The 26,212-nt window shown below is 30.6% G+C and overlaps 5 protein-coding genes across 5 annotated transcripts in view; 1 reads left to right on the top strand and 4 right to left on the bottom strand.

The window, feature by feature from the left end:
• LOC139771396 (non-structural maintenance of chromosomes element 3 homolog) overlaps positions 1–26,212 on the top strand; it is a 161,502-nt gene that overhangs the window by 65,697 nt on the left and 69,593 nt on the right. The gene's annotated exons all lie outside the window — the stretch shown is intronic.
• On the bottom strand, positions 1,523–5,353 carry LOC139771399 (odorant receptor 33b-like). The gene is made up of 6 exons (XM_071704131.1): positions 3,242–5,353; positions 2,811–2,927; positions 2,481–2,571; positions 2,073–2,209; positions 1,749–1,881; positions 1,523–1,663 (listed from the first exon to the last, which is right to left on the bottom strand). Exons 1-6 carry the CDS (start codon positions 3,307–3,309, stop codon positions 1,610–1,612), a joined length of 600 nt encoding a protein of 199 aa, XP_071560232.1. The 5' UTR covers positions 3,310–5,353; the 3' UTR covers positions 1,523–1,609.
• LOC139771387 (uncharacterized) lies at positions 6,872–14,710 on the bottom strand. Its single transcript, XM_071704120.1, has 11 exons — positions 13,515–14,710; positions 11,783–11,915; positions 10,369–11,209; positions 9,143–9,262; positions 8,923–9,040; positions 8,488–8,749; positions 8,227–8,343; positions 8,041–8,131; positions 7,610–7,755; positions 7,317–7,449; positions 6,872–7,229 (listed from the first exon to the last, which is right to left on the bottom strand). The coding sequence occupies exons 3-11, from the start codon at positions 10,510–10,512 to the stop codon at positions 7,179–7,181; spliced, it is 1,182 nt and encodes a 393-aa protein (XP_071560221.1). The 5' UTR covers positions 10,513–11,209; positions 11,783–11,915; positions 13,515–14,710; the 3' UTR covers positions 6,872–7,178.
• LOC139771401 (uncharacterized) lies at positions 14,839–18,946 on the bottom strand. Its single transcript, XM_071704132.1, has 9 exons — positions 18,695–18,946; positions 17,651–17,770; positions 16,862–16,979; positions 16,226–16,493; positions 15,920–16,036; positions 15,767–15,857; positions 15,518–15,654; positions 15,215–15,347; positions 14,839–15,137 (listed from the first exon to the last, which is right to left on the bottom strand). Exons 1-9 carry the CDS (start codon positions 18,836–18,838, stop codon positions 15,087–15,089), a joined length of 1,179 nt encoding a protein of 392 aa, XP_071560233.1. The 5' UTR covers positions 18,839–18,946; the 3' UTR covers positions 14,839–15,086.
• Positions 19,487–25,712, bottom strand: LOC139771378 (uncharacterized). The gene is made up of 9 exons (XM_071704111.1): positions 25,447–25,712; positions 25,165–25,284; positions 24,923–25,040; positions 24,326–24,584; positions 24,044–24,160; positions 23,889–23,979; positions 22,182–22,327; positions 20,599–20,731; positions 19,487–20,529 (listed from the first exon to the last, which is right to left on the bottom strand). The coding sequence occupies exons 1-9, from the start codon at positions 25,588–25,590 to the stop codon at positions 20,476–20,478; spliced, it is 1,182 nt and encodes a 393-aa protein (XP_071560212.1). The 5' UTR covers positions 25,591–25,712; the 3' UTR covers positions 19,487–20,475.

Here is a 26,212-nt window from a genome sequence, read left to right as displayed (position 1 = left end):
TAAAACGTATTTTGTTTTTGTCGAAAAGCAGAAATGAATATATACATATATTATTGTCCTTCCTAAATTTTTATTAAGTGGAAAAGATTTAAATTGCAAATATTCAATCAAATGTTTACATTTTCTGCAGCTAATCAATCTTCTTTTCTTTGTTTATTAAAATTACAAAATTTTGAATTTTATATTTGAATAGATGAATCTCATCACGGGTAATCATCAATGCTTTGATAGCTTATAATTAACATTGATGTTTCTAAGACTTCTTATAGAAATGGTACTCTTCAAAAGATACTGTTAGAGTGTTACACGATGAAGTGGAACATATTGTAACACAATTAATACATATAATAATTTTCTTTTTTATATAAATTATGATATTAAATTATGTATATGATAATAAAAGATGTGATATAAATTATCTAAAAGTATAACTTATATCAAATATACAATTTATAACTTATCTATAAGTAATAATATTTAAGAAAAGAAATATAGTCTTACTTGAAACAAAACAGCAGTCGTAAGAATAATCTGGAAGAAAATAAACCGAAAACGTACGAGTTTCGTTCGTTGATAAGGCCACAGCCCTACAGCGAGTAAGAGAATCTTATTAAGACTAAAGAATTGTGCTTCGATAGAGATCATTTCTTTGCGACCTCCAAAATAAGACTGCGAAGATATCGAAGGCATGATTACTCCCTCCTTTTTGCATTCATTAAACAGATATTCTATGGCTGCTCTTTTTTGGTATAAATTTTAACGCAATTTTCCTAATGTCGTTCGTACGCAGGACGGCACGAGACACTTATCGTGAGATCGAAACATTCGCATTTTAATAATATTTCTCACAAAAGCTATCATTAAGCGATCGATTTAATACCAGTGAAATTCAGCAGATGTTCTATTTCGCATAACAAAATTACTCGTGAAAGAACTATTTCCGCGAGAACAATACAAGAGTGGCGCATGCGTATTTAGCACTTAAAATTTATGCCTTTACACGCTTTATTCCTGTTCGTGCAATCGTAATAGTTTCATCTGCAAGGAGAATGTCCATCTCTTCAGTCTTAAGTATTGTTAAACATTTCAAGTTGTTGTTCAAGGTAAAATGATTCTTTTTTTCTTCTCCAAAGCGTAAGAATAGAGGTTTATTTTTTTTTTACGTTTTTTACAATTCCATCATCAGACCGTATCAGAAAAAACTCGAACTCAATGATTTAAAAATATTAATGCTGATAATAATTATTTGTCTGAAAGTATAATAAATGTTGACAAATATAATCTCTAACAGAGAGAATCAAGTTTAAAAATATTGCAATGTTAATTAAATTTTTAACACGATTTTATTTTAAAGTATAGTAGTATGTGATTTGTTCCGATATGAATATGTGGTATGCATCAACGTCTTTAATTAAATAATTTTATGTGTGATATTTTATATCTCTGTAATTACATTTGAAATGTTTCATGTTTTATAAACAATATTTTCAATTAATCTGTTTACTCAGAATTATATACAAAATATGAAATAAAAATGTCAAGAATTTTTAATTGATTATGCATATTGTTTACATTATATTGCTTAATATAATTAAATTTTATTTTTGGTTTATGATTGTATAGAATACATAACGGTAAAGTAAGATACCGAAGCCTTTACCAGCTGTAACAAATAATATTATTAAGTATGTTTATTATGTTACATATCAAATATACATATAGTAACACATGATATACGATTTTCTTACCGTCGCAAAACACTCTAACGATCCAATAAACAATCCACCAACACTCAAAGAAAAATTTTTGGCGCCTCTTTGCAACAGAAATAGTATAATTCTTTGTATGTGTAAGGGAGCTAGATACCATTGAACGCTGTACCTGTGAAAATAAAATTGGTTAAATTAAAAAAAAAATGATATTTTAAAAGAAAAAGAGAAATACATAAATAATATTCAGTACACTTTGTACGTTTTATAGATAAAGTGCTTGTTTACTAAAGGCAGATAAAGTGCATGCAAATACAATATATATATATATATATAATAATATCTGATAAAAAAGTCTTTTACGCAGTAACGAATACGTGACTAGTATGATCCATAATGTCTTGCCCAACATAATTAGCAACGAACATGTATACAATGCTGGCCATTACAAATAGAACGGGAAGTAAAAATTCGTTGATATTATCATCAAATGCACTAATCTGAAAAATATAATATACGAGATTCGCGAACATACTGATTTATTTGTGTTTCGATTACAGCAAGTTGCTTTATTGTATAAAATATGCTGAGTTATAGAAATGGTGAAATATGCAAAATTATTAAGAATTACAAGATTAATATTTATAAACAAAAATTTATACGCAAAATTAGAAGTATTAGAAACAACACATTCCTTTTATGACCCGAATAGTAAATTATAATATAACATATCTTTCAAATGTAAAGACTTGTTAGATGACTAAGACTTACTCGGAAGAGATTGAGACTCAAAGAAATTACTCCTACTGCTATTAAGCAGAACAGCATTATCTCAAATTTGGATATCAATAATTCAGACAATCTTCAACATAAACAAATATTATTGTATGATATATTTTATTACATATTTCAAATCCAATTAAACTATCAATTAAGCCTACTTAAAATTTGATCGGTTCAGCTATTTATAAGATCCGATAATAATCTAAGGGTTTCTCAACTCGACAGTCCGCCTAAAGATACACGATCTGTCTCGCTGCATACACTTGGCGCGAGACTACCGTGTCTCTTGATATGTAGATATATTATGTACATACTAACTTCATAGCTTGCCGATGAATATCGATGGCACATGTTAGTCCTTTAAATATCAAAATTTCGTTCTCTGAGGTAATATTTTGTAGCGCACTGGTTCTCATTACGCGTTCAATACGATAACTATAAAAAATATGTTTGTTTACTTGTTTATCTTTTGCCTTTTAAAAATTATCTTTAGATTTATCCAAAATAATTATATAATTTTGTTTATAATTAGAATTTTTGTAGCTTTCTCTAGATTTGTTTTATACCTTGAGATCCTAAACATTCCGCAGGTATGTTGGAAATATGCTACGATAATTAAAAAAAATGTATTTATCAAAGAGTTTATTTTTTTTGCCTTTTAAAAGTGAATTATATCTTTAGATTTATTCAAAATTATTATACAATTTTGTTTAAAATATGAATTTTTTAACCTTTACTATATTTTATACCTTGAGATCCTAAACATTCCGCAGGTATGTTGGAGATATGTTATAAGCATTGTTCCTATCGCTATCATCGCGGTACATCCTATGCAAAAAGCTGTGTACGTATGCAACACAATTAAATAAAAGTGTTTTTTTTTATCAATAAAATATTCCGTTGTAATAAGTAAATCACAAGATTGAGATACGTTTCTCGATAAAATGATGTTGAAGATACTTGACCAAAATTGAGCGACAATAAAAGCAAATATGCTACAAACGGCAAGTGCTACAAAGTGTTAGAAAGAAAATTGTTATATACAAATGTCTGCGTATAAAAATATTCACATTGCCTTTCGTATTATGTGTGAAGTAGAACGTGTAGTAATGTAAAATTAAAAATTTGTCTTACTTGTAAGTATAACTGTGTACCATTTGGCATTGTAGCTGTATTTTTCTATAATAATGTTTTCATATTCATCTTTTATATCGTTGTATGTATGTTGGAGTTGGGCCAGTAAATTCTTTACCTGTCAGTCCAGTAACATTTTATATCGTCATTTATATTTTTCACAAGTTGTGGAATATAAATTTTATTAGAGAGATATTAATTCCAACGAGTGTCTTTAACTTACAGCTTCCATATTAAAAGCAAAGGAGATATATTTTATCACAAACGTAGTAAAGAAAGATATAACAGAGAGAACCTTGACGACGAGATATGAAGTGCATTTTGAAGTTAAAAACGTGGTGAACTGCGAGCAATAATTTCATTAAAATGCATGTAAAAAATCTATTTTTTTAATATTTTATCATTTTTAATTTATATAAGCTTAATTGTTATATATATATATATATATATAAAGAGAGAGAGAGAGAGAGAAAAGACCGGGGCTATCTGTCTACGGGGCCTATGTGTCAACAGTACTGTTATCCACTATTCCAACAAATAATTGAAAAAAAACTTATTTAATTTTTTTTTTTCTTGAAAACTTTAATTCTTTATTTAAAGAGAATTATTGTATGAGTATGCGATGAATTATTAAAGGGATAAATATTTACCCTTACAAAACCCCCTTCAATGATCTTCTCCTTCACATATATTATAGAGGTCACCCTCCTGAGTAACCTTCAGAAGGTTTTAGCCTAGAACGTCGCTCTTTATTAAAAAATTATGAACAAAAAAAGTTTGAAAAATATAGCAGTTATTTTGAGTATTAAAAGGCATAAATGATTAATATGTATGTGGAAATAGTACATGTATGAACGAAGGAAAGTCGGTAAATTTAAAGCAGTATATCGTTAATATATTGAACAGTCTTTTTGTTAAAGCAGAGAATAATTAGCATAGAAAAGGGTAAAAATGAAGCTAAAGGGAGGCACCTCCAATGATCTTGACCTTGACATATGTTGTCAAGAACATGACCCTAAGCAACTTTTCCTTATAACTTAATCGTCGGTCATTGCTTATTTAAAAGTTATGAACAAAAAAAGTTTGAGAAATATACAAGTTTGTGTCAGTACTAAAGAAAGTAAAAATAAATTCAAAATTAAGCGACCCAACTGGCCAGTTCCTATTTAATTTGACTCACGACGTTTCGACCACAATTTGGTCCTTATCAAGTGAGATATTATACATAATTAATTACGCAGCAATACATCATGCGTCGCCAGATGTTGTGTCCAAGCTACATGTATAATATCTCACTTGATAAGGACCAAATTGTGGTCGAAACGTCGTGAGTCAAATTAAATAGGAACTAGCCAGTTGAATCGCTTAATTTTGAATTTATTTTTATCTACGTACTGGCGAATTTAGTTATTTATTCCATTGTTAAAGGAAGTAATTTGCTGATATACCTATGTGTCTAGACAGTACATATATGTAGACGGGTGTGGGTGAAGATGGACCTTAATCCGCGTGGAAAGTTGAAAAACCCCAACCGTACAATGATAGACCTTGTTTTGCCTTATAAGCAGGGGTGGAGTGGGATGGGGTGGCTCTCGCTTTGCATGAAAAGTACAATGCAGTCCAAAAAACCGTCCACGCGAAGCGAGGTCCACCCCAACCCGTCCCACCCCTGCTTACAAAGCAAAACGGGGTCTATCATTGTACGGTTCGGGTTTTCAACTTTCCACGCGAATCGAGGTCCACCTCCGCCTACATGTGTACTGTACACACATATTAGCAAATTACTTCCCTTAGTACTGACACAAACTGTTATATTTCTCAGTTATATTTGTTCATAACTTTTTAATAAACAACGAGCGACGGCTAAAACCTTCTAAAGAATCTAAAGGTTACTCGGCAGAGTGCTCTCTACAATATACGTGAAGGAGAAAGTCATTGAGGAGTGGTTCGTAAAAGTAAATATTTACCGAATATATTTAGTAGTGTTTTTCTAAATTTTGCGTATCAAGTAAAAAAATGTAATTAAAAAAAACATAAATCTTTAATCAAATATTTACATTTTCTGCAGCTAATTAATCTTTTCTTTTTTGTTTATTAAAATTACAAAATTTTGAATTTTATATTTAAATAGATGAATCTTACAGGTAGTCATCAATGCTTTGATCGCTTATGCTTATAATTCAAAAATTAAAATTGACATTTTTAAGACTTCTCATAGTAATTATTCTTCCAAAGATACTGTTAGAGTGTTGCACGATAAAATGGAACATCTCGTACAATTATAACACAATTAACACATATAATAATTTTGTTTTTTACATAAATTATGACATTAAAATTATATACGTATAATAATAAAATATGTGATATAAATTACAAAGAAGGTATAACTTATCTAAAAATAAAAATATTTGAGAAAAGAAATATAGTCTTACTTGAAACAAAACAGCAGTCGTAAGAATAATCAGGAAGAAAATAAACCGAAATCGTACGAGTTTCGTTCGTTGGTAAGGCCACAACCCCACAGCGAGTAGCAGATACTTATTAAGACTAAAATATTGTGCTTCGATAGAGATCATTTCTTTGCGACCTCCAAAATAAGACTGCGAAGATATCGAAGGCATGATCACTCCCTCCTCTTTGCATTCATTGAACAAATATTCTATGGCTGCTCTCTTTTGGTATAAATTTTAACGCAATTTTCCTAATGTCGTTCGTACGCAGGACGGCACGAGACACTTATCGTGAGATCGAAACATTCGCATTTTAATAATATTTCTCACAAAAGCTATCATTAAGCGATCGATTTAATACCAGTGAAATTCAGCAGATGTTCTATTTCGCATAACAAAATTACTCGTGAAAGAACTATTTCCGCGAGAACAATACAAGAGTTGCGCATGCGTATTTAGCACTTGAAATTCATGCCTTTACACGCTTTATTCCTGTTCGTGCAATCGTAAGAGTTTTATCTGCAAGGAGAATGTCCATCCCTTCAGTCTCAAGTATGTATTATTAAACGTTCAAGTTATTGTTCAAGGTAATATTATTCTCTTTTCCTTCTCTATCAAAGCGTAAGAATACGTATTTTATGTTCTTCATAACTCCACCGTCGTACCAATAAAAAACTTAAATTTAAAGTCTTAAAAATATTTATGCTAATAATAATTATATTTATCTAAAAGTAATATGTGTCGACAAATATATTTCTAACAGAGATAATCAAGTTTAAACGCAATGCAATGTTAATTAAATTTCTAACACGATTTTATTTTAAAGTATAGTAATATGTGATTTGCTCCAATATGCATTATAAATATGTGATGTGTATCAACGTCTTTGATTGAATAATTTTATGTGTGATATTTTATACCTCTGTAATTACATTTGATATGTTTCATGTTTTATAAACAATATTTTCAATAAATCTGTTTACTCAAAATTATATACATCTCAATTTTAAACAAAATATGAAATAAATATATCAAGAATTTCTAATTAATTATGCATATTGTTTACATTGTAATATAATTAGATTTTATTTTTGTTTTATTATTGTATAGAATACATAACAGTAAAGTAAGATACCGAAGCCTTCACCAGCTATAAAGAATGATATTGTTGAGTATATGTTCATTTATATTGCGTTACATCAAATATATTGTATCACGTGATATATGATTTTCTTACCGTCGCAAAACACTCTAACGATCCAATAAATAATCCACCAATACCCAAAGTAAAATTTTTGGCGCCTCTTTGCAACAGAAAAAGGATCATTCTTTGTATTTGTAAGGGAGCTAGATACCATTGAACGCTGTACCTGTGAAATTGAATTTCGTTAAATTAAAAAAAAGTAATTTGAAAAAGAAAAGAAAATGCATAAATAACATTCAGTATTATACATATATTGTTTACTTTCGAGATAGATAAAGTGCACATAAATATATGTGTATGTGTATAATAATAAAAAAGTCTTTTACGCAGTAACGAATACGTGATTAGTGTGATCTATAATATCTTGCCCAACATAGTTAGCAATAAACATGTATAAAATGGTCGACGTTACGAATACAACGGGAAATACAAATTCCTTGATGTTATCTTCAGATGCACTAATCTGAAAAATCTAATTTGCGAATTTCGCAGACATATCGAGTTATTTGCATTTGTGTTGTATTAAATTGCTTCAGTCTACTCACAAATGCTAAGCTATATAAATAATAGAATATGCTAATTCTAAGTTGTTTAAATAATAAAAATTTTGAGTGTTATTTGTAAAAGATAATTTATACGCGACATATTTTAATCAGAAGCATCAGGCAAGAAACACGTTGTTTGTTAGCACTAAATGATAAATTATAAAATATCATATCGTTTAAATGTAGAGAGTTTATAGAATACTAATACTTACTCGGAATAGATTGAGGCTCAAAGAAAGCACTCCAATTGCTATTAAGCAGAATAACATTATCTCAAATTTGGTTATCAATATTTCACACAATCTTCAAACATAAATAAATATTATTGTATGATATACATATTGTATATTATGTAGATTATGTATTGTATATATGTTATATGTTATATAGATACTAACTTCATAGCTTGCCGATGAATATCGATGGCACATATTATTCCTTTAAATATCAAAATTTTGTTCTCTGAGGTAATATTTTGTAGCACACTGGTTCTCATTATGCGTTCAATACGATAACTATAAAAAATATGTTTATTTAGGTACTATTAGTTTATCTTTTGCTTTCTAAAAATAAATTTTATCTTTAGATTTATCCAAAATAATTACACAATTTTGTTTATAATTAGAATTTTTGTAGCTTTCTCTATATTTGTTTTATACCTTGAAATCCTAAACATTCCGCAGGTATGTTGGAAATATGCTACGACCATTGTACCTACCGCTACTATCGCGGTACATCCTATGCAAACAGCTGCACATATATGCAAAACGTTTAAATAAAAATGTTTTTCTTGATCGATGAAATATTCCGTTGTAATAATAAAATCACGAGATTGAGATATGTTTCTCGATAAAATGACATCAAGGATTACCAACCAAAATTGAGCAACAATAAATGTAAACATACCACAAACGGCAAACACTACAAAAAGTTAGAAAGGAATTGTTTGTAACAAATTTCTGCGTATAAAAATATCCAAATTATCTTTTGTGTTATGTGTGTGAGGTAAAAAGTGTTTATAGCGATGTAATATTAAAATATATTTCTAACAGAGATTTAATAGAGATTAATCTCTATAAGAAGATTTATCTTACTTGTAAGTATAACTGTATACCATTTGGCATTGTTGCTGTATTTTTCTACAATAACGTTTTCGTATTCATCTCTTAGATTGTTGTATATATGTTGAAGTTGGGCCAGTAAATTTTTCATCTGTCAGTCCAGTAACATTTTATATTGCCTTTATGTATTTTTAAAAGTTTTTAAATGTAAATTTTATTTGAGATAGTAATCACACAGGTATCTTTAACTCACAATTTCCATATTAAAAGCAAAAGTGATGTATTTTATCACAAAGATAACAAAAAGAAATGTAGCAGAGAGAATCTTGACGACGAGATACGAAGTACATTTTGAAGTTAGAAACACTGTGTACTGCAAGCAATAATTTTATGAGAATATTTATGTTAAAAATCTATTTTTCATACATTTCATAACTTTCCTATATTAGGTTTAATGTTTAATTATTTCTTTATATACAATAATTTTATAAAAATAGTAATTACAATTATATTCATGATGTCTTGCAACTATTGTACATTTAACAACATTTAAACAAAACTAGATTTTAATAGAAACCAAAAATTATGAATCAGAATTTCAAGAGCTTCCAAAGTATAAGCAATTAAAATCAGCAAATATGTAGTAATTTTCAGATCTCACTATTCACTATACATGTGCACGCGTATATCTGTCATTAAATATTGATTTTCACATGTCAGGTGATATTGATTTTCTCTGCTCTGCTGACATACAATGTTGATTCCCTTTACACTGCATCTATGTACATTTTTCCCCTTTTTAATAGTCAGTTGCACGTTAGCAAGTTATCAATGGCAACATTTAATTGTTACATGAAAATTATTAAAAATGTTATTGAAAATTTTAATTATATGTTTAAAGAGAATTATTATATGTGAAGAATTCTTAAATAATTTAATGTTTATTTTCATTGGAAGAATAAAGTTAAAGTACCTATGTATTTTGTTTTTGTCGAAAAACAGAAATGAATACATTTATTATTTTTTTTCCTAAATTTTTGCATATCAAGTGAAAAATGAATTTTGTCGTTTAAATAAATCATAAATATTGAATAAAATGTTCATATTTTCTGCATCTAATTTATTTTCTTTTTGTTGTCTAATAAAATTACAAAGTTCCTAATTTTATGCTTGAATAGATGAATCTTAGAGGTAATCAATGCGTTGATTGCTTATAATTCGGAAATTAACTTTGATTGAAATTAACTTTTAAAACTTTTTATAGCAATTACTTCTGAAAAGATACTGTTAGAGTGTTACATGACGAATGTATGCGACATCTTGTATAATTATAACACAATTAATTTTTATAACAATTATTTATTATTTAATATAAATTATAATATTAAAATGAAATACGACAATAAAAAATGTAATATAAATTACAAAGGATAGTTTATCTTAAAGTAATAATATTTAAGAAGAGCAATACTATCTTACTTGAAATAAAATAGCGGTTGTAAGAATACCCAGGGAGATAATAAAATGAAGTCGGACGAGATTCGTTCGTTGATAAGGCCACAAGCCCACAGCGAGAAAGAGAATTTTATTAAGACTAAAATATTGTGTCTCGACACAGATCATTTTTCTACGACTTTCGAAATTTATTTGGAACAAAATAGCGCTTGTCGAAGTATTGAGAAAAAAGCTGAACTGACGACAGATGAATTTTTATTGTTTATAGGGCCACAAATTTTCCGTAACGAGCAAAAGATTCTTGTTAAGACAGAAACATTAGGTTTCAATATAGATCATCTCTCTATGAGCTCCAGAACATGACTGCGAAAGAAAACAATATTTTTATCCCTTCCTTTTGTATTTATCGACCAGATATCCCTTCTCTCTTTTGGCGTAAATTTTAGTGCAATTTTCTTAATTTCATTCGTATATGCAGCACATAATACTGTCGTGAGATCGAAACACTCGCATTTTAATAACGTTTCTCAGAATAAGGTCTATGATTAAGCGATCGATGTAATGCCCGGCCATAGAAATTTAACAAATATTTTCTTATCATAAGAAGAAAGAAAATAATACTCTTGAGGAAACTACTTGCACGGAAATTGCAGGAGAGGCGCGCAAGCGTATTCAGTCATCTTCGATATTTTAATTTTATACGCTTCATTCACATTTGCGCTTTCATAAGATACGTTTTATCTTTAGGGAAACGTTCGTTCTTTCAGTATCGCTGAACATATCAAGTTATCGGATGAAGGTAATAAGATTCTTCTCTCAAAGAGTAGAAACAATTTTCTGTTTCTACTCCTATTTTCATTATTTTCTGTAATACATAATTCAATATGTAATACATTACAAAAAAATTAAAATTTGACGCATTTAAAGGTACCAATATTAAAATTTATTATTTATATAATAGTAAAGTTTCCTGTGGCAATATATGTATCTTAAATAGGAAAAATTAAACTTAAACTCAACACAAAACATTACTTAGATTTGTATTATATTGTATTGTATGGCTTAGTTTAAGAAAGAAGAGTCCAATAATGCATATTCTGTTTTGATGTTTTATGAAGATATGACACGTACCAATATCTTTGCTTAAATAAATTTTTATTTCGAAAATGTGTGTCTCATATCTCTCTAAGTAATATTTTTAACTAATCTACTCTTAACTATAATGCTACCAAATTCTAACGTGAATTAATTGTACTATTTGGCTTTGTACCAATTATATCCCATTTCTATCCATCTTTGTCTTATCGCGTAGAATATATGAATGTAAAGTAAGATACCGAAGCCTTCACGAACTACAACGAATGATATTGTTAAACTTCTCCATTTTGCGTTGTGTTATTTTAAGTATATTCTGATGCATGATATATCATTTTCTTACCGTGGCGAAACACTCTAACGATCCAACAAATAGTCCACCGACACTCCAAGTAAAATCTTTGGCGCCCCTTTGCATTAGAAACAGTATCAATTTTTGTATATGTAACGGAGCCATGTACCATTGAACGTCGTATCTACAATATGTTATTTAAACGATGAGAAATGACAATTTGAGAAAAATAAAAAAATTTATCAATAATTAATTTTAGCATACATAGATTATACGTATAAAAAACAATGTTAATCTTTACTTTCAATGTAGAATGATATAAAATAAACTTTCGTATGTATAATTGTAAAGTTACAAACAAATATCTTACGCGGTAACATATATGTGATTATTATGATTTATTATATCCTGTCCGATATAATTGGCTACGAACATATAAAAAACACTGCAAACTGAAAATACAAAAGGCAGCAAAATTTCCTTAGCATTTTCTGCGGACGACATTACCTGAAATATCTAAGATACGAAATATTTAAGATCGTAGTTATACTCCGTTTATCTATATACACTGTGTATCAAACTATCCGTCCTACCCGTAAACGCAAGGTGACAGGAAGTTGGAGAGAAATGTTAAGCGCCAATCCTATCCGAAGAATCGAATGAGGGTATTTCCGTTTTCCGGAACTGATCGCAAGTAGTGGCAACTGGAGTCGACTTTGAAATCTAGCTGAAAACATGTCGTGTAGGGTATCGTTGGATAGAGCTTCAAAACAGAATCATTTTTTATTTCAACATAATCACAGTATCTCCAACCGTTGAGAAGAAACGATTGGAAAATCGAAAGGTGATGATGTCGAAATAATAATACAAAGTTTTGTGTCTGAAAAAAAAAACATTTTTTATTGGACCCTACATGTGTTCAAAGTTGACCCCAGTTGCTACTTATACTTTCGGTCAGTTCCGGAAAACGGAAATACTTTTATTCGATTCTTCGGATAGGATTTGAGGCTTAACATTTCTGTCCAATTTCCTGATGTCACTTTACATTTACGGAAAATTCGGGTGGGCCGTGTGGTGTGATACACCCTGTATATGTTCTAACCTTCATTCTGCTGCACATGTTAGTAAATTAATTTTAACCCTTTCGGTACGGAGAGTGACTATAGTCACTGTTCATTGTACTGCTCGCTGCGGCCGAGCAGTGACTATAGTCCACTGTCCACATGCTCACTGCGGCCGAGCAATTTGAAATGTTAACTTGAAATGTTACTGTTAACAAATTTTTTTAATGTTTTTGTTCTTGAGTTTTATTACATATAATAATTGAAGGCGTTAAACGTCGAGTGCTTAGCTCTCTCGGCCCCCTCGCGTATATCGGCGGATCGACGCTTCGGCAACTGGAAAGCCGTTCGCGTCCCGGTCGCTCCGTAGCGAAAGGGTTAAAAAACGAAAATGAAAATTGATATAATAAAACAAAACAATTATACGCATACTTTTTTAATCAGTAACGTTAGTAACAGATTACATGCTCTTAACATAAAATTGTAAATCAAGAAATAATAAATCATCCATAAATCATTATTTTTAGACGATATTCAAGACTTACTCGAAAGAGACAGAGACTTAAAAAAATTACTCCGATTGTTATTAAACAAAACAACATTGCCTCAAATTTAGATACAACTAGTTCGGATAATCTTCAAACACAAATAAATGTTAAATGTTATACGCGTTTTATATTCACATATACATACATAAATACATATATTACACAAATACCAACCTCATTGCTTGCCGATGAATATCTACGGCATAAGTTATCACTTTAAGTATCAAATCCTCGTTCTTTGAAGTAATATTTTGTAGCATATTGATCCTCATTGCACGTTCAATTCGACGATAGCTGTGAACAATATATTTAATATATTGTAAACAATATGTTTATCACATGTAAAATTTTTGATTTATTTTGTCACTAACTAAGTAAACTTATTTTTAAAGGTGGGTGTCTAAAAAATCTTTTCTGTTTAGAAAAGATGTAAGTAAAAGAGATAGTGTTTTTTATAGATTTTGGCCACTTGAATACGAAAAAGCTATTAAAAAGCTTGTGGTGTATCGAAAATAATTTGAAAATCGAGCAAGAATATGATGTATAGAAATTCGGTTGATGTACAGAGTTATCACAAAACGCATTCCTATTTCACACACAGTTTTTTACACTTTCCTTTACACATACTCAAAACACTTCTCTCGCTTCTCCTCCCCAAACTGATGGAATGCGTTTTATAATAGCTCTATACATCAACCGAATTTCTCATACATCATATTCTTTCTCGATTTTCAATATGTTCCCGATACACAAACTTTTTAATATTATATTAGCTTTTCCATATTTAGGAGGTCAAAATCTACAAAAAAATACTATCTCTTTTAAACTATACCTACTATCTTTTTTACTTACACTTTCTTGGGCAGAAACCCCTCCTTTTTGGAAGTGATCGATTAAATATTTCATATATTTCATCTTCTGGCACATATTTCAATACAAATAATCTAATTTACCATAACGCACATTTGTACGAGTCGGCTAGAACACGCACAGTTGAATATATTTCTCGAAAAAACGAATATATCCGCGACCGAGTCACCGCTGAAAGCAATTTGACGGATGTGTCTTTCCCATGAAATTGATCTATTCACAGAAAATTCACGCAGGCGCATTTTCTTCTTTTCAGCGTCGAAACTTCATTCCAGTACGCGCACTCATAGGATACACTTGCTCTCTGACAGACATATTCTCCAACTTCAACTCTCTCGATGTCGGAGCTTACTTGATAAAGTTATAATTTAGAAATGGCGAGAATTTTTTTAACCAATATTAAATACCAAAATGTCATTTCTATCTATTTTCTGTATCATCTACTACTAGTCATATTCTTGTTCTTTTTTTTTGTTTTTTACTATACACATATTTATTATCGATAATTCTAACATATTTATATGTAATCGTTGATACCAAATAAAATATATAAGAGTAATAGCTAATGTTTAATAGAAAATTGCGCATAAAAATCGTATTTGGAAGCAAAGTAAAATATATATATATATATACCTTCTTGTTTTTTTATTCAACGTACAGTATAAAAAATACACGATTTCAATGCATCGCAGAAACTTGATGTAATAATACCTTGATTTGTATAATTTTTATCTTTTATATCTTTATTAACAATTTTACATAAATATCTGCGCATTTTTAACAAAAATTAATATTTCTATTTTCTAAGCATGAATACTATTGCTTTTTCATTAATTATATTCTCACCATACTGTTATTAAATTCATACTTGCTTCGTCATCGTGTAGAATATATGACGGTAAAGTAAGATACCGAAGTCTTAACCAGCTATAATTAAAAATGTTTCCTTTAATAACATTTATTTTTAATATGATACTCTATTGAGATATTTTATATCATTTTACCGTGGCAAAACATTCCATAGATGCATGAAATAATTTACCAACACTCAAAGTAAACTCCTTAGTTTCTCTTTGTAACAGGAACAATATTATCTTCTGTATGTGTATTGGAGCTCTATACCACTGCACATTGTACCTATAAAATTGTATATGCATAACGAATGACAAATTGAGACAGATCTCTATTAGTTAACTTCAGTGTTTACGCCGATTTATTTTACAGTAATATTAATTAATTTTTATTTTGATGAAACCACTCTTAAAAGATGAACTTTCACATATTCTATTTCATGAAATGTTTCTTACGCAGTAGAAAATACGTGATTATTATGATCCGATATATTCTGCCCGATATAGTTGGCTATAAACATATACGTGACACAAGCAAATACAAGAAGAAACGGAAATAAGAATTCCTCAACATTATTTCTAGATGATGCAATCTGAAAAACTTTTGGAATCAATTTCTTGACACATTTATTGGACAGTATTATTATTAATATGAATAACTTCGGGACAGCTCTCATACATTATTATACAAATTCAAAAACATACTTGAAATAGGTTGATGCTCACACAAACCACTCCACACGTTATTAAGCAAAACATCAGTATCTCGAATGCGGACAACAAATGCCTAGACAGTCTTCCAAAACAAAAAAATATTATTAAACGTATTGCATGAATATTGTCGACGTAAATACAAACTTCATAGCTTGCCGATGAATGTCGACCGCATAAATTATGCCCTCGATCATCAGAATCTTATTTTTTAGCGTAATGTTTTGTAAAATGTCGATACTCATTGCATGTTCAATACGATAGCTACAAATGTTATGTCGCAATTATATAGCAATTTATTAAATGACACAATTCTTCAGCTAAAAACAAACTTTTACCAAAAATTTTTTACCATGTTGTACATATAAAGATAACACTTTTGTACTTGTATAACAGTCCTAATTATTATTGGACCGTTATATAATATGGTAATTTTTGCGTCTATATTCCTACCTAGCAATTCTAAACATTCCACAGGTATGTTGAAGATACGTAATAAGCATTGCACCTATTGCTACCATTACAGTTGCTCCGATGGAAAGAGCTACGTACACATGGAACAAAATCAAATAGAAATACTTCTCTTGATCGACGAAATACTCCGTTATAATGAATAAATGACGTGACCGTTGGTGAGATATATTCATCGGTACATCAACATTAATTGAATTCGACCAAAATTGAACTATAATACTAACAAATATTCCACAAACTCCAAGTGCTAAAAAGCGTAAATAAATTGTCATTTAAATTTGTAGGGTGTAATATTATAAAATTATTTTATGTATACCGTACACATGTGTGTACGACATGAAATATATCTTTTAATAAAATCAAATTTTATTGCAAAATTGATAGCTATTTTTCTATTTTATTCAATTTATAAGCACATTTGCCATTTAATGTAAATACGTGACATTAATGCTTTAATAGGGCAATGCAATAAAATAAATCATATATAAATGCAGTATACATATATGTATGAAAATTATAATATGCTAAAGTCGATTTCACTCCACTTGACAGTTTATTGTTAGATATTAAATCGAAAATATGATTACATGCAAAAATCAATAAACATTGCCTTACCCATAAGCGCAATCGTGTAACGATTAGCGATACAACTATATTTTTCTGCAATAGCAATTTCGTTTTTATCCCTTAATTCGTTAAGTATATGTTGAAGCTCCATCAATAACTTTTTCACCTGCCAATTTTTATTATCTTTCTGTATTACTATTGTTGTAAATATTAAAATACTTTTTGCTATGAAAATATATTTGACAGACAAGTGTTAATCCTATTTAAGGGGATCCTATAGTGAAGGCCGAACTTCCTCGATGTCGATAATGTCGAACATTTTTAATTCCGTTCTAATTCGTTTTCTATCATTTTCTATATTACCGGCCTATATCTGCCCTTGTCTAACGAGAGGCATCTGTCCCTGTTTCGATTGCTGCGCCATCTCTCGCTACACGCCATACTGCTCTTCTTGTCATTCCGTATGTGTATTTGCACATAAAAAGTTAAAAGAAGTAATCTTTTTTTCTAGGCTTTCAATCTTAGTTCTAATTGCACGATATTGTTCTGAAATGTTTTCCCTAGGTCTGACCGTATCTCATTTTGTATATGTAACCTGTAGTATTTTTGTATAAGCAAATATTGTCGTCAGTGACAGCTGTATGTGCTCAAATTTTTAATTTTTTTTTGTTTTTGATGTAAAGTCGACCAGACAGACCTACATTTTTGTACGTACTTCAATTCTGTAAAAGAATTTTGCAATTCCGTAAAGCCAATTAAAAGTTTAGTTCATTTAACTAAATGTTGCCACCTGGGATAGGATCCCCTTAACGGATGCTCTGTAAGCCATTAACTTACAACTTCAATGTTAAGACGGAATGCGTTATATGTTATTATAAACGTTGTAAAGAAAGATGCAGAAGACAACACTTTGGTAACAAGGTCCGAAGTACATTTTAATACTATTAATGGTGTCAGCTGCAAATAGAGATAGTTTTACAGAAATTTACGTATAAATATCTGTTATTAATACTATTAATACTATTAAATAATAATACAATATATCAATTCTTGAAAAAGGTATGTAAAGGCAGATATACACTTTTTGCATATTTACGTCATATCATTACGATGCATATTTGCAGCATATGATCGTTGCGTATTAATTTCATGATACGATACGATAATGCGCCTTTGCCTATCATTATATCAAAATTTTGATATGCAACAGTGCAACACTGTCTATTTAAATTGATACACTCTATGCGGACGCGCAACAAAATGTCCATTTTAAAAATTTATCGTTGCCGTTCATCCACACGTCGATAGATTCTCTCACTTTAATTACTTCAGACAATGAGAGTAACTATCCGCGCGAAGAATATTTTGACCATATTTTTGTCAAACAAGTTGAAAAATCTTGTACACATATCACGATATTATCACAACAAAATACGTCAGAGGATGATAAATAAATTTTTATGAAAAAGTAAATTTCCAATTTTAATTGTATACACATACATATCATGATGTTAAATTTATTTTGATTTATTTTTTATATAAAGACAATTTCTCTAATTACAATTAAGGAAAAATATACAACTTGCGATGCGCAATTATATATATATTTTTTTATTTAAATAAAACACTATGTATTTTGTTTGTATTATTTAACCTATTAATTTATACTATTTTATACATAAAAGTGTTAATACAGGATACAGGCACATGCATATAGTGTTAAAGAATAAATTGCGTGCGCATAGCGCATCTTGTAGTATTTTAATTTGATACAAAAATCAAATTGCAAAATATAGATTAAAATAAATTATTCAGGAGTAAAAGATTGTCACACAGTAAAAAAATTGATTTTATAATAATATTACAATATTCTTGTCTTACCTGAAATATAATACCTGCTGACAGAGTAGCAGAGAAAAAGATAAACTGAAATTGAGTAAAATTGGATTGCTGATAGGGCCATAAACCAACAGCAAGCAATAGAAGTCTATTGAGACTGTAATATCGTGCTCTTAGATGTATCATTTCTCTGTGAGCTTCTAAGTATTACTGCGAAGACTGGAGACATCAGTGAGTATGCGTTCCCCTACTCTTTTCGCTGGTCGATTGAATATTTCACATCTTATATTTTCTGATATAAATTTCAACGCAAATTTCATAATTTATGTCTATAATGTTGATTGCGTAAAAGTTTGCCAGAAGATCCAAATGCCCTTAATTCTATCAATTTCTCAGCAAATTGCGGATATTAATGTTATCGATTTACCGCTAAAGGTATCTCGACAGATGTGTTTTTCTCATGAAATTGAGCTACTCGCAAGAAAACCGCGCAGGCGTATTTACCGAAACTTCATTTCACTGCAAGCATTCGTAGGATACACTTAGTCCTCAAGAGGCACGTCTCTCAGCTGAAATTTTTTCGATGCCGGATCTATCTGGGACGAAGCTTTAATATATATTTTTAAACTTGAAATTAGCGATCGGCGCGATTCTTGACTCTTTAATAAATGTTAAGTATTAATCTCTTAGCTATCCCATTGTTTGTAATTACATCATTCACACACACAAAGCTGGTAATATTCCTTTCTTTTTATTTCTTAATTTTCAGCACATACATTATTTATTAACTAAAACTTACAACTTAAATATTTACATAAATATCAAGACAAAAAATAAATTAATTAAGTATTTTTAGCGGACAATATTAGCGAGAAAAATACTTTAAAAATTCCACGACCAATAGATACCATTAATAAGCAATATTGACGCCAATATACTTCTTAAGCTGAATAGTGCACGCTAGATCTCGAATCTATCATAAATGTAAATGGAAGTGTGCAGTGGACCTCGCTTCACGTAAGTTAAAACCTATTTGGAATAATACTAGCTTGGACCTTGTTTCGCCCTGCTGCACATGAGGGTGTGAGGTAGACCTCACTTCACGTGGTAAATTGAAAACCCGAACCGTACAATGATAGACCTCGTTTCGCCCCTATAAGCAGAGGTGGGATGGGGTAAACCTTGCTTCGCGTGGAAATCCGTGTATATGCGCAATAAAGTCATATGTGCATTATGTGTATGTGAGCAGTTATGTGTGCAATGTGTATATGCGCAATAAAGTCACGTGTGCAAAGGGTATATGTGCGCAAAATAGTCGTGTGTGCAAAGTGTTAATATGATTTTCTTATTTTATGTGTGTAATATGGCTATGTATGCAATGCGTATGTGCGCAATAACGTCATGTGTGCAATCTGCATGTTTGCAATAAAGTCATGTGCGTAATGTGTTTGTGCGTAATAAGGCCATGTGCGCAAACGCACGTATGTGCGCAATAATGCTTAAAAGCAATCGCTCTGTAAGCAATCGGGAATGTTGGCAAATAGCACCCTCCCTTCATAACAAGTTGCGCGTTGGAAAAATCTTACATAACGGCAATAGAAAACATTTAAATACATTATGCGCTATTTATATGTGAACTATAACTAGTACAATGACCGATTACGATGAATAAACATGAAGTATCAATTAGTTTGATCTTCTTTTTTAGCATAGAAATATTAATCCACACGTTTAACGATATATCTATTTATTTTCTAAGCATAAATACACATTCGTCTATTTAACTATGTTCTCACCATGGTATTATTAAATTCGTATATGTTTCATGAATGTGTAGAATATATGACAGTAAAATAAGACACCGAGGCTTTCACTAGCTGCAGTTAAAAACATACTCATTTATTTCATCTATGTATACTAACTTAAAATATTTTTGGAAATATTACCGTAGCGAAGTTTTCTATGGATCCATAGAATAATCCACTGACACTTAAAGTAAATTCTTTGGATCTTCTTTGCAACAGGAATAATATCATTCTTTGTACGTGTAAAGGCGTTCTGTACCATTGAATGTTGTATCTACGAATTAAATATAAGTACATAGCATATCACTGATATCACTATAACTTAAAATAGAAATTTTTTATCAGTTATTTTCAGCATACATATTATTTGTATACTGATTTAATTAATATGCAATAGATCAATGTTCAACATATATTGTTGCTATTGCTGAAGGGGTAATATCACCTTGTGTTCACTATCTTTTTCTGAATTTATTATTAAAAAATGAAAAGATTTATTAATATTCGGGTTTTTACATGTGAAAGTACAAGTCTTAAGGTACATGAAAAAAATTTTTTTAGATTTTTAAAAACAAAATGGCAGCTCTCGCAAAACAATCCTTTTTTTCCCTTACCGTACCGCTACAGATCGCAATTTTGCACCTAGAACAACAAACCAAAAATTTTCTGAAAATATGGCCAGTCCGAATCCCACCGACCGAACGCCGGACAAGACGGTCATCGTTCAATGGGATCACGGCGCTAGGAGCAATTACAGGATCGGCTATCAGGGCGCTTACGATCTCCTGGTGTTCGATAACGCGGCCGCTGGCGTCAAGCACTCCAACATCATCTGCGACGGCTGCAAGAGGCACGGGATAATCGGCATCAGGTGGAAGTGTGCGGAGTGTTTCGACTACGATCTCTGCACGCAGTGTTACATGGCCGACGTGCACGAGTTGACTCACACCTTCGAGAGATATCAAACAGCGAATTCCGTCGGAGTTCGTCTGGGACCGAGAGAAGGCTGCACGAAGATACCTCTGAAGGGGATCTTCATAGGAGCGAAAGTCATTCGCGGACCGGATTGGGAATGGGGAAATCAGGACGGCGGACGGAAAACCGGCAGAGTCATGGACATACGCGGATGGGATAACGAGAGCAGTCGATCCGTCGCAACCGTTACATGGTCCACGGGTAGCACTAACGTCTACCGATTAGGCTTCAAAGGCTGCGTGGATCTGTGTTACATGGAGTGGCCCAAAATCTAGTGAACATCGTAGGATTTTTCCGAAAAATTGATTTTTAAAAAATGGCGTCAATTTGAATTTTTTTCTTTTGTTCTTTTGGAAAAATACGCTTGAAAATTGGCCATAGAATCAGCAAATTTTAATTTATCGAAAAAATCCTACGATGTTCACTAGATTTTGGGCCATATTTTCAGAAAATTTTTGGTTTGTTGTTCTAGGTGCAAAATTGCGACCTGTAGCGGTACGGTAAGAGAAAAAAAGGATTGTTTGCGAGAGCTGCCATTTTGTTTTTAAAAATCTAAAAAAAATTTTTTTATGTACCTTAAGACTTGTACTTTCACATGTAAAAACCCGAATATTAATAAATCTTTTTATTTTTTTATAATAAATTCAGAAAAAGATAGTGAACACAAGGTGATATTGCCCCTGAAACAAGAACGTTCATACGTGATCTCTTATAAAAATATAGAATGTTTATAAGAGTGTTTCTCTTACGCAGTAACGAATATATGATTATTGTGATTGATTATGCTCTGTCCGATATAGTTGGCTATAAACATGTATAAGAAGCTTGTAAGCGCATACACGATCGGCAGTAAAAATTCTTTGATGTTATTTTTAGATGCTGCTATCTGGAAAATCTAAGAAATTTCATAGAAATTATCAATCTCATGCGTATGTACGTTTCAATTTTATTATTAACCTAAGAATAATACACACTAAATTTTCCTTACTTATAAAGCTAAAACTGCACGAATAATTTATACAAGTAGTTTATGAAAAAATGAAAAATTGTTATAAAGCATTGGTATTAATGCAAATGCTAATACGTCCTGTTTTTACATAAATGAGGGTTGTTTCCAGATTACGTAGATTTGAAATAATTCTCAGCAAGTTTTGCAATAAAAATCTGGCAAATTTGCATACATGATATGATATGTACTTGCAATGTTAATATGTTTTATGATGAAGTGTGCATTCGGCTATATTTTATGTTATTTTTCTTCTTATGATATCTACAGATATGTGAGTGCCCAAAGAGCTACAAGAATATTGAGACAGGATAATTTTATCCTTTACCTGCCGCGGCCTGGGTCCCTTCGGCTGACAGAGCTCTACTAATTTATCCGGCAATAAATAATAATAAATAATAATAAATAATAATAAATAATAATAAATAATAATAAATAATAATAAATAATAATAAGTAATAATAAGTAATAATAAATAATCAATAATCTGGGCAATAATAAATAAATAATCTAGGCGCCAATCAGTTTTAAAAGAACTGATAAACTTATAATTTAATGAAATTCCGCCGACACAAGGAGGGTTCAGTTGGAGGACCCGTGAAATAAATAGTTTTGTAAGACTGCTATTATAGGTAATTATTGCTTGAAGCAAAGAAATATAATTTATTCTCGACTCACTCGACTATGTACAACAGGCTTCTTCGACTAAGCTCTGTCTTCGATCACAATTAATACTTTAATTTTATTATTAGGCTATACAATTTACACTATAATATTTCCTCGACTAGTCGCTTCAACAGACGGAAGAAAAGTGTCCTAGCTTCCTTGCTTCCTAACGGCAGCGCGCGCGGACCGTTTCCCTCCCCAATTTCCTAATCTAACTCCTATATGGGTCTATCTATACGGATCGATATTGATCTTTTCGCGCACGCGCGTTATCGTTTATAAAGCTCAACGGAGCTCGCTAATAACGAATAACGCAAAACACAACAAACATTCAAATGAGACAAACAGAGAATACATACATCGACAATTAAACAAATGGGCAAGTTTTGGCGACTCTTCGAAGAGTAAATGAGTCAAGTGTTGACGTCAGGGGAAATTTTACTTTTCCTGTCACACTATGCAATAAAGAAATGAAAATTCCGACTTGAAAAAAAAAACAAGGTGGCCTCGATATAACCTTGGCTATGCTTTCTAAGATCAAACTGTTCAGACCGTTAAATGGACTCATTGAAATATTATAATTTTTGTCTCAAACATTCTTTTGTAAAATGCTTTCTCTCTGAAATATCGGACCATTTCGGGACTTTTCGAACACCTTGAATATAGATACATTCTGCCTCGCTACCCGTGTCGCGGACGCGTACATATGGCGCGAGACACTGTCATATGTCTCTTGATAGATTTATTATTAATATATAATTTCGATGCAAAACCGAAAACTTACCTGGAACAGATTGAGGCTAAAGCAAATTATTATACATCCCGTAACACAAAATACCATGATTTCGAATTTGGACATTAAATGCTTGGTTAATCTTCAAAAACAAAAAAAAATATTACTTAATATATTGCACGATTATTATTAGTGTGGATACAAACTTCATAGCTTGACGATGAATGTTCACGGCACAAATTATACTCTCGGTCATCAAAGTCTTATTCTTTAACGTAATATTTTGTAGAATATCGATGTTTATTGCATGCTGAATACGATAGCTATAAATATTTGAGTTTTAATCACACAGTAACTCACAATAGTAAAATTTTTCTGCAAAACACATCTCCACACAAGCTTGCTTTAATATAATATGATTTATAAAAATAACAAATTTTGTATAACAGTTTAAATTATTGCGCATATTTTTATCTCCACATTCATACCTAGCAATTTTAAGCATTCCACAGGCATGCTCAACATAACTAATGAGCATTGTACCTGTTCCCAACAATGTAACAATCCCAAAGCAAAATACTGCATTGATGTGCAACAGAATCAAATAAAAATACTTTTGTCGATCAATGAAATATTCCGTAATAATTAAATAATATGGTTCAGATGCATTCATTGGTAAATTAACATCAACTATATTTGACCAAATTTGAACTATAATAATAGTGAATCCTAAGCAAACTCCAACTACTAAGAAGGTAAAAAGAATATGTTATTTAAATTCTTAGTATATAAAATCGGTTTATGTACACCATATATTATAATATAATTTTTAATTTTATTAAAATCAAATTTTACTGTAAAATTAATAACTATATTTTTCTACTTTATTCGATTATTAAACACCATTTATCGCAAATGCACACACGTGATAAGTATTTTAATAAATTCATTTAATAAGACATGTATAAGTATGTAAAAAATACTATAATTTCTTTAAAATCGATTTGTCTCCATTCGACAGCTTATTGTTAGATATTAAATTGAAAGTATAATTACATGCAAAAATCAACAAAATAATGTCTTACCCGTAAGTACAATCGTGTAACGTTTCGCGATACAACTATATTTTTCTGCAATAGCAATTTCATTTTCGTCCTTTAATTCGTTATGTATATGTTGAAGCTTCACCAGGAAATTTTTTACCTGTCAGTTTAACAACTTTCTATACTATCTTTGTATACACCAAAAAATAATATTTTTTATAAAAATTTACTTGATGGACTAGTTAATCCATATTTAACGGATACTCTGTAAGCCATTAACTTACAGCTCCAATGTTAAGACAGAATGCGTTATACTTTATTATGAATATTGCAAAGAAAGTTACGGAAGACAGCACCTTGATAATAAGGTCCGAAGTACATGTTAATGTTATTAATGGTGTTAGCTATAAATAAATAGTTTAATTTCATATGTACATATAATCAATAGTAACGATTGATACCATATATTTGATACAGAAATCAAATTGAATAATTGCCAGTGCTATTGAATAATTAAAATGTGGTAATTTATTCTATAACAATGTTCTACTATATTTTAGCTTTACCTGAAATATGATACCCCCTGACAGAATAGCATAGAAGAAAATGAACTGAAATCGAGTAAATTTAGATTGTTGGTAAGGCCATAAGCCGAGAATGAGTAATAGGATTCTATTGATACTGCAATATTGAGCTGGTAGACGTGTCATCTCTCTATAAGGTCCGAAATATTACTGAGAAGATAGAAGACGAACGCAATTATCCCCTTCTTTCTATTGGACGATTAAATATGCCATATCTTCTACCTTCTAAATGTAAATGCAAATTTCGTAATTTATAACGTCTATTTGTGTAAAAGTTTGCCATAAGATCAAATTGCTAAATTCAACCAATTTCTCATTAATATTTATGCGATCGATTATGCGACGCTGAAGGTAATTTGACAGATGTATTTTTCTCATGAAATTGAACTACTTATTGTAGAAAAACCACGCAGGCGCATTTCTTCTTTCTTAGCGCCGAAGCTTCAGTCTTGTGCGCGCACTCATAAAATACACTTCGTTCTCGAGTGGGATGTCTCTTACCTTTAATCTATTTGATGCCGAATCTAATGGTCATAAATGAGATTATATTGCGTTAAACGAAGGAAACTTGGATGAATGAAGTCATTTAATATAGTTAAACGAAGTTCTATATAGTTCAACAAATTAAGAAAAGGAAATTGAAATAAAAAGTTGAAATTCTTATAAGAAGATTATAGTTTGCTACGTATATATGTTACGGGAACTGTTGTTAATCAGGCATTAACGTTAATTTACGAGATAACAATCT

Source organism: Temnothorax nylanderi, unplaced genomic scaffold (assembly GCF_030848795.1).
Source record: "Temnothorax nylanderi isolate EJ_2023f unplaced genomic scaffold, tnyl_v1.0 TNYL_tig0039_pilon, whole genome shotgun sequence".
Classification (NCBI taxonomy): domain Eukaryota; kingdom Metazoa; phylum Arthropoda; class Insecta; order Hymenoptera; family Formicidae; genus Temnothorax; species Temnothorax nylanderi.
This window is presented reverse-complemented; position numbering and strand designations above follow the sequence as displayed.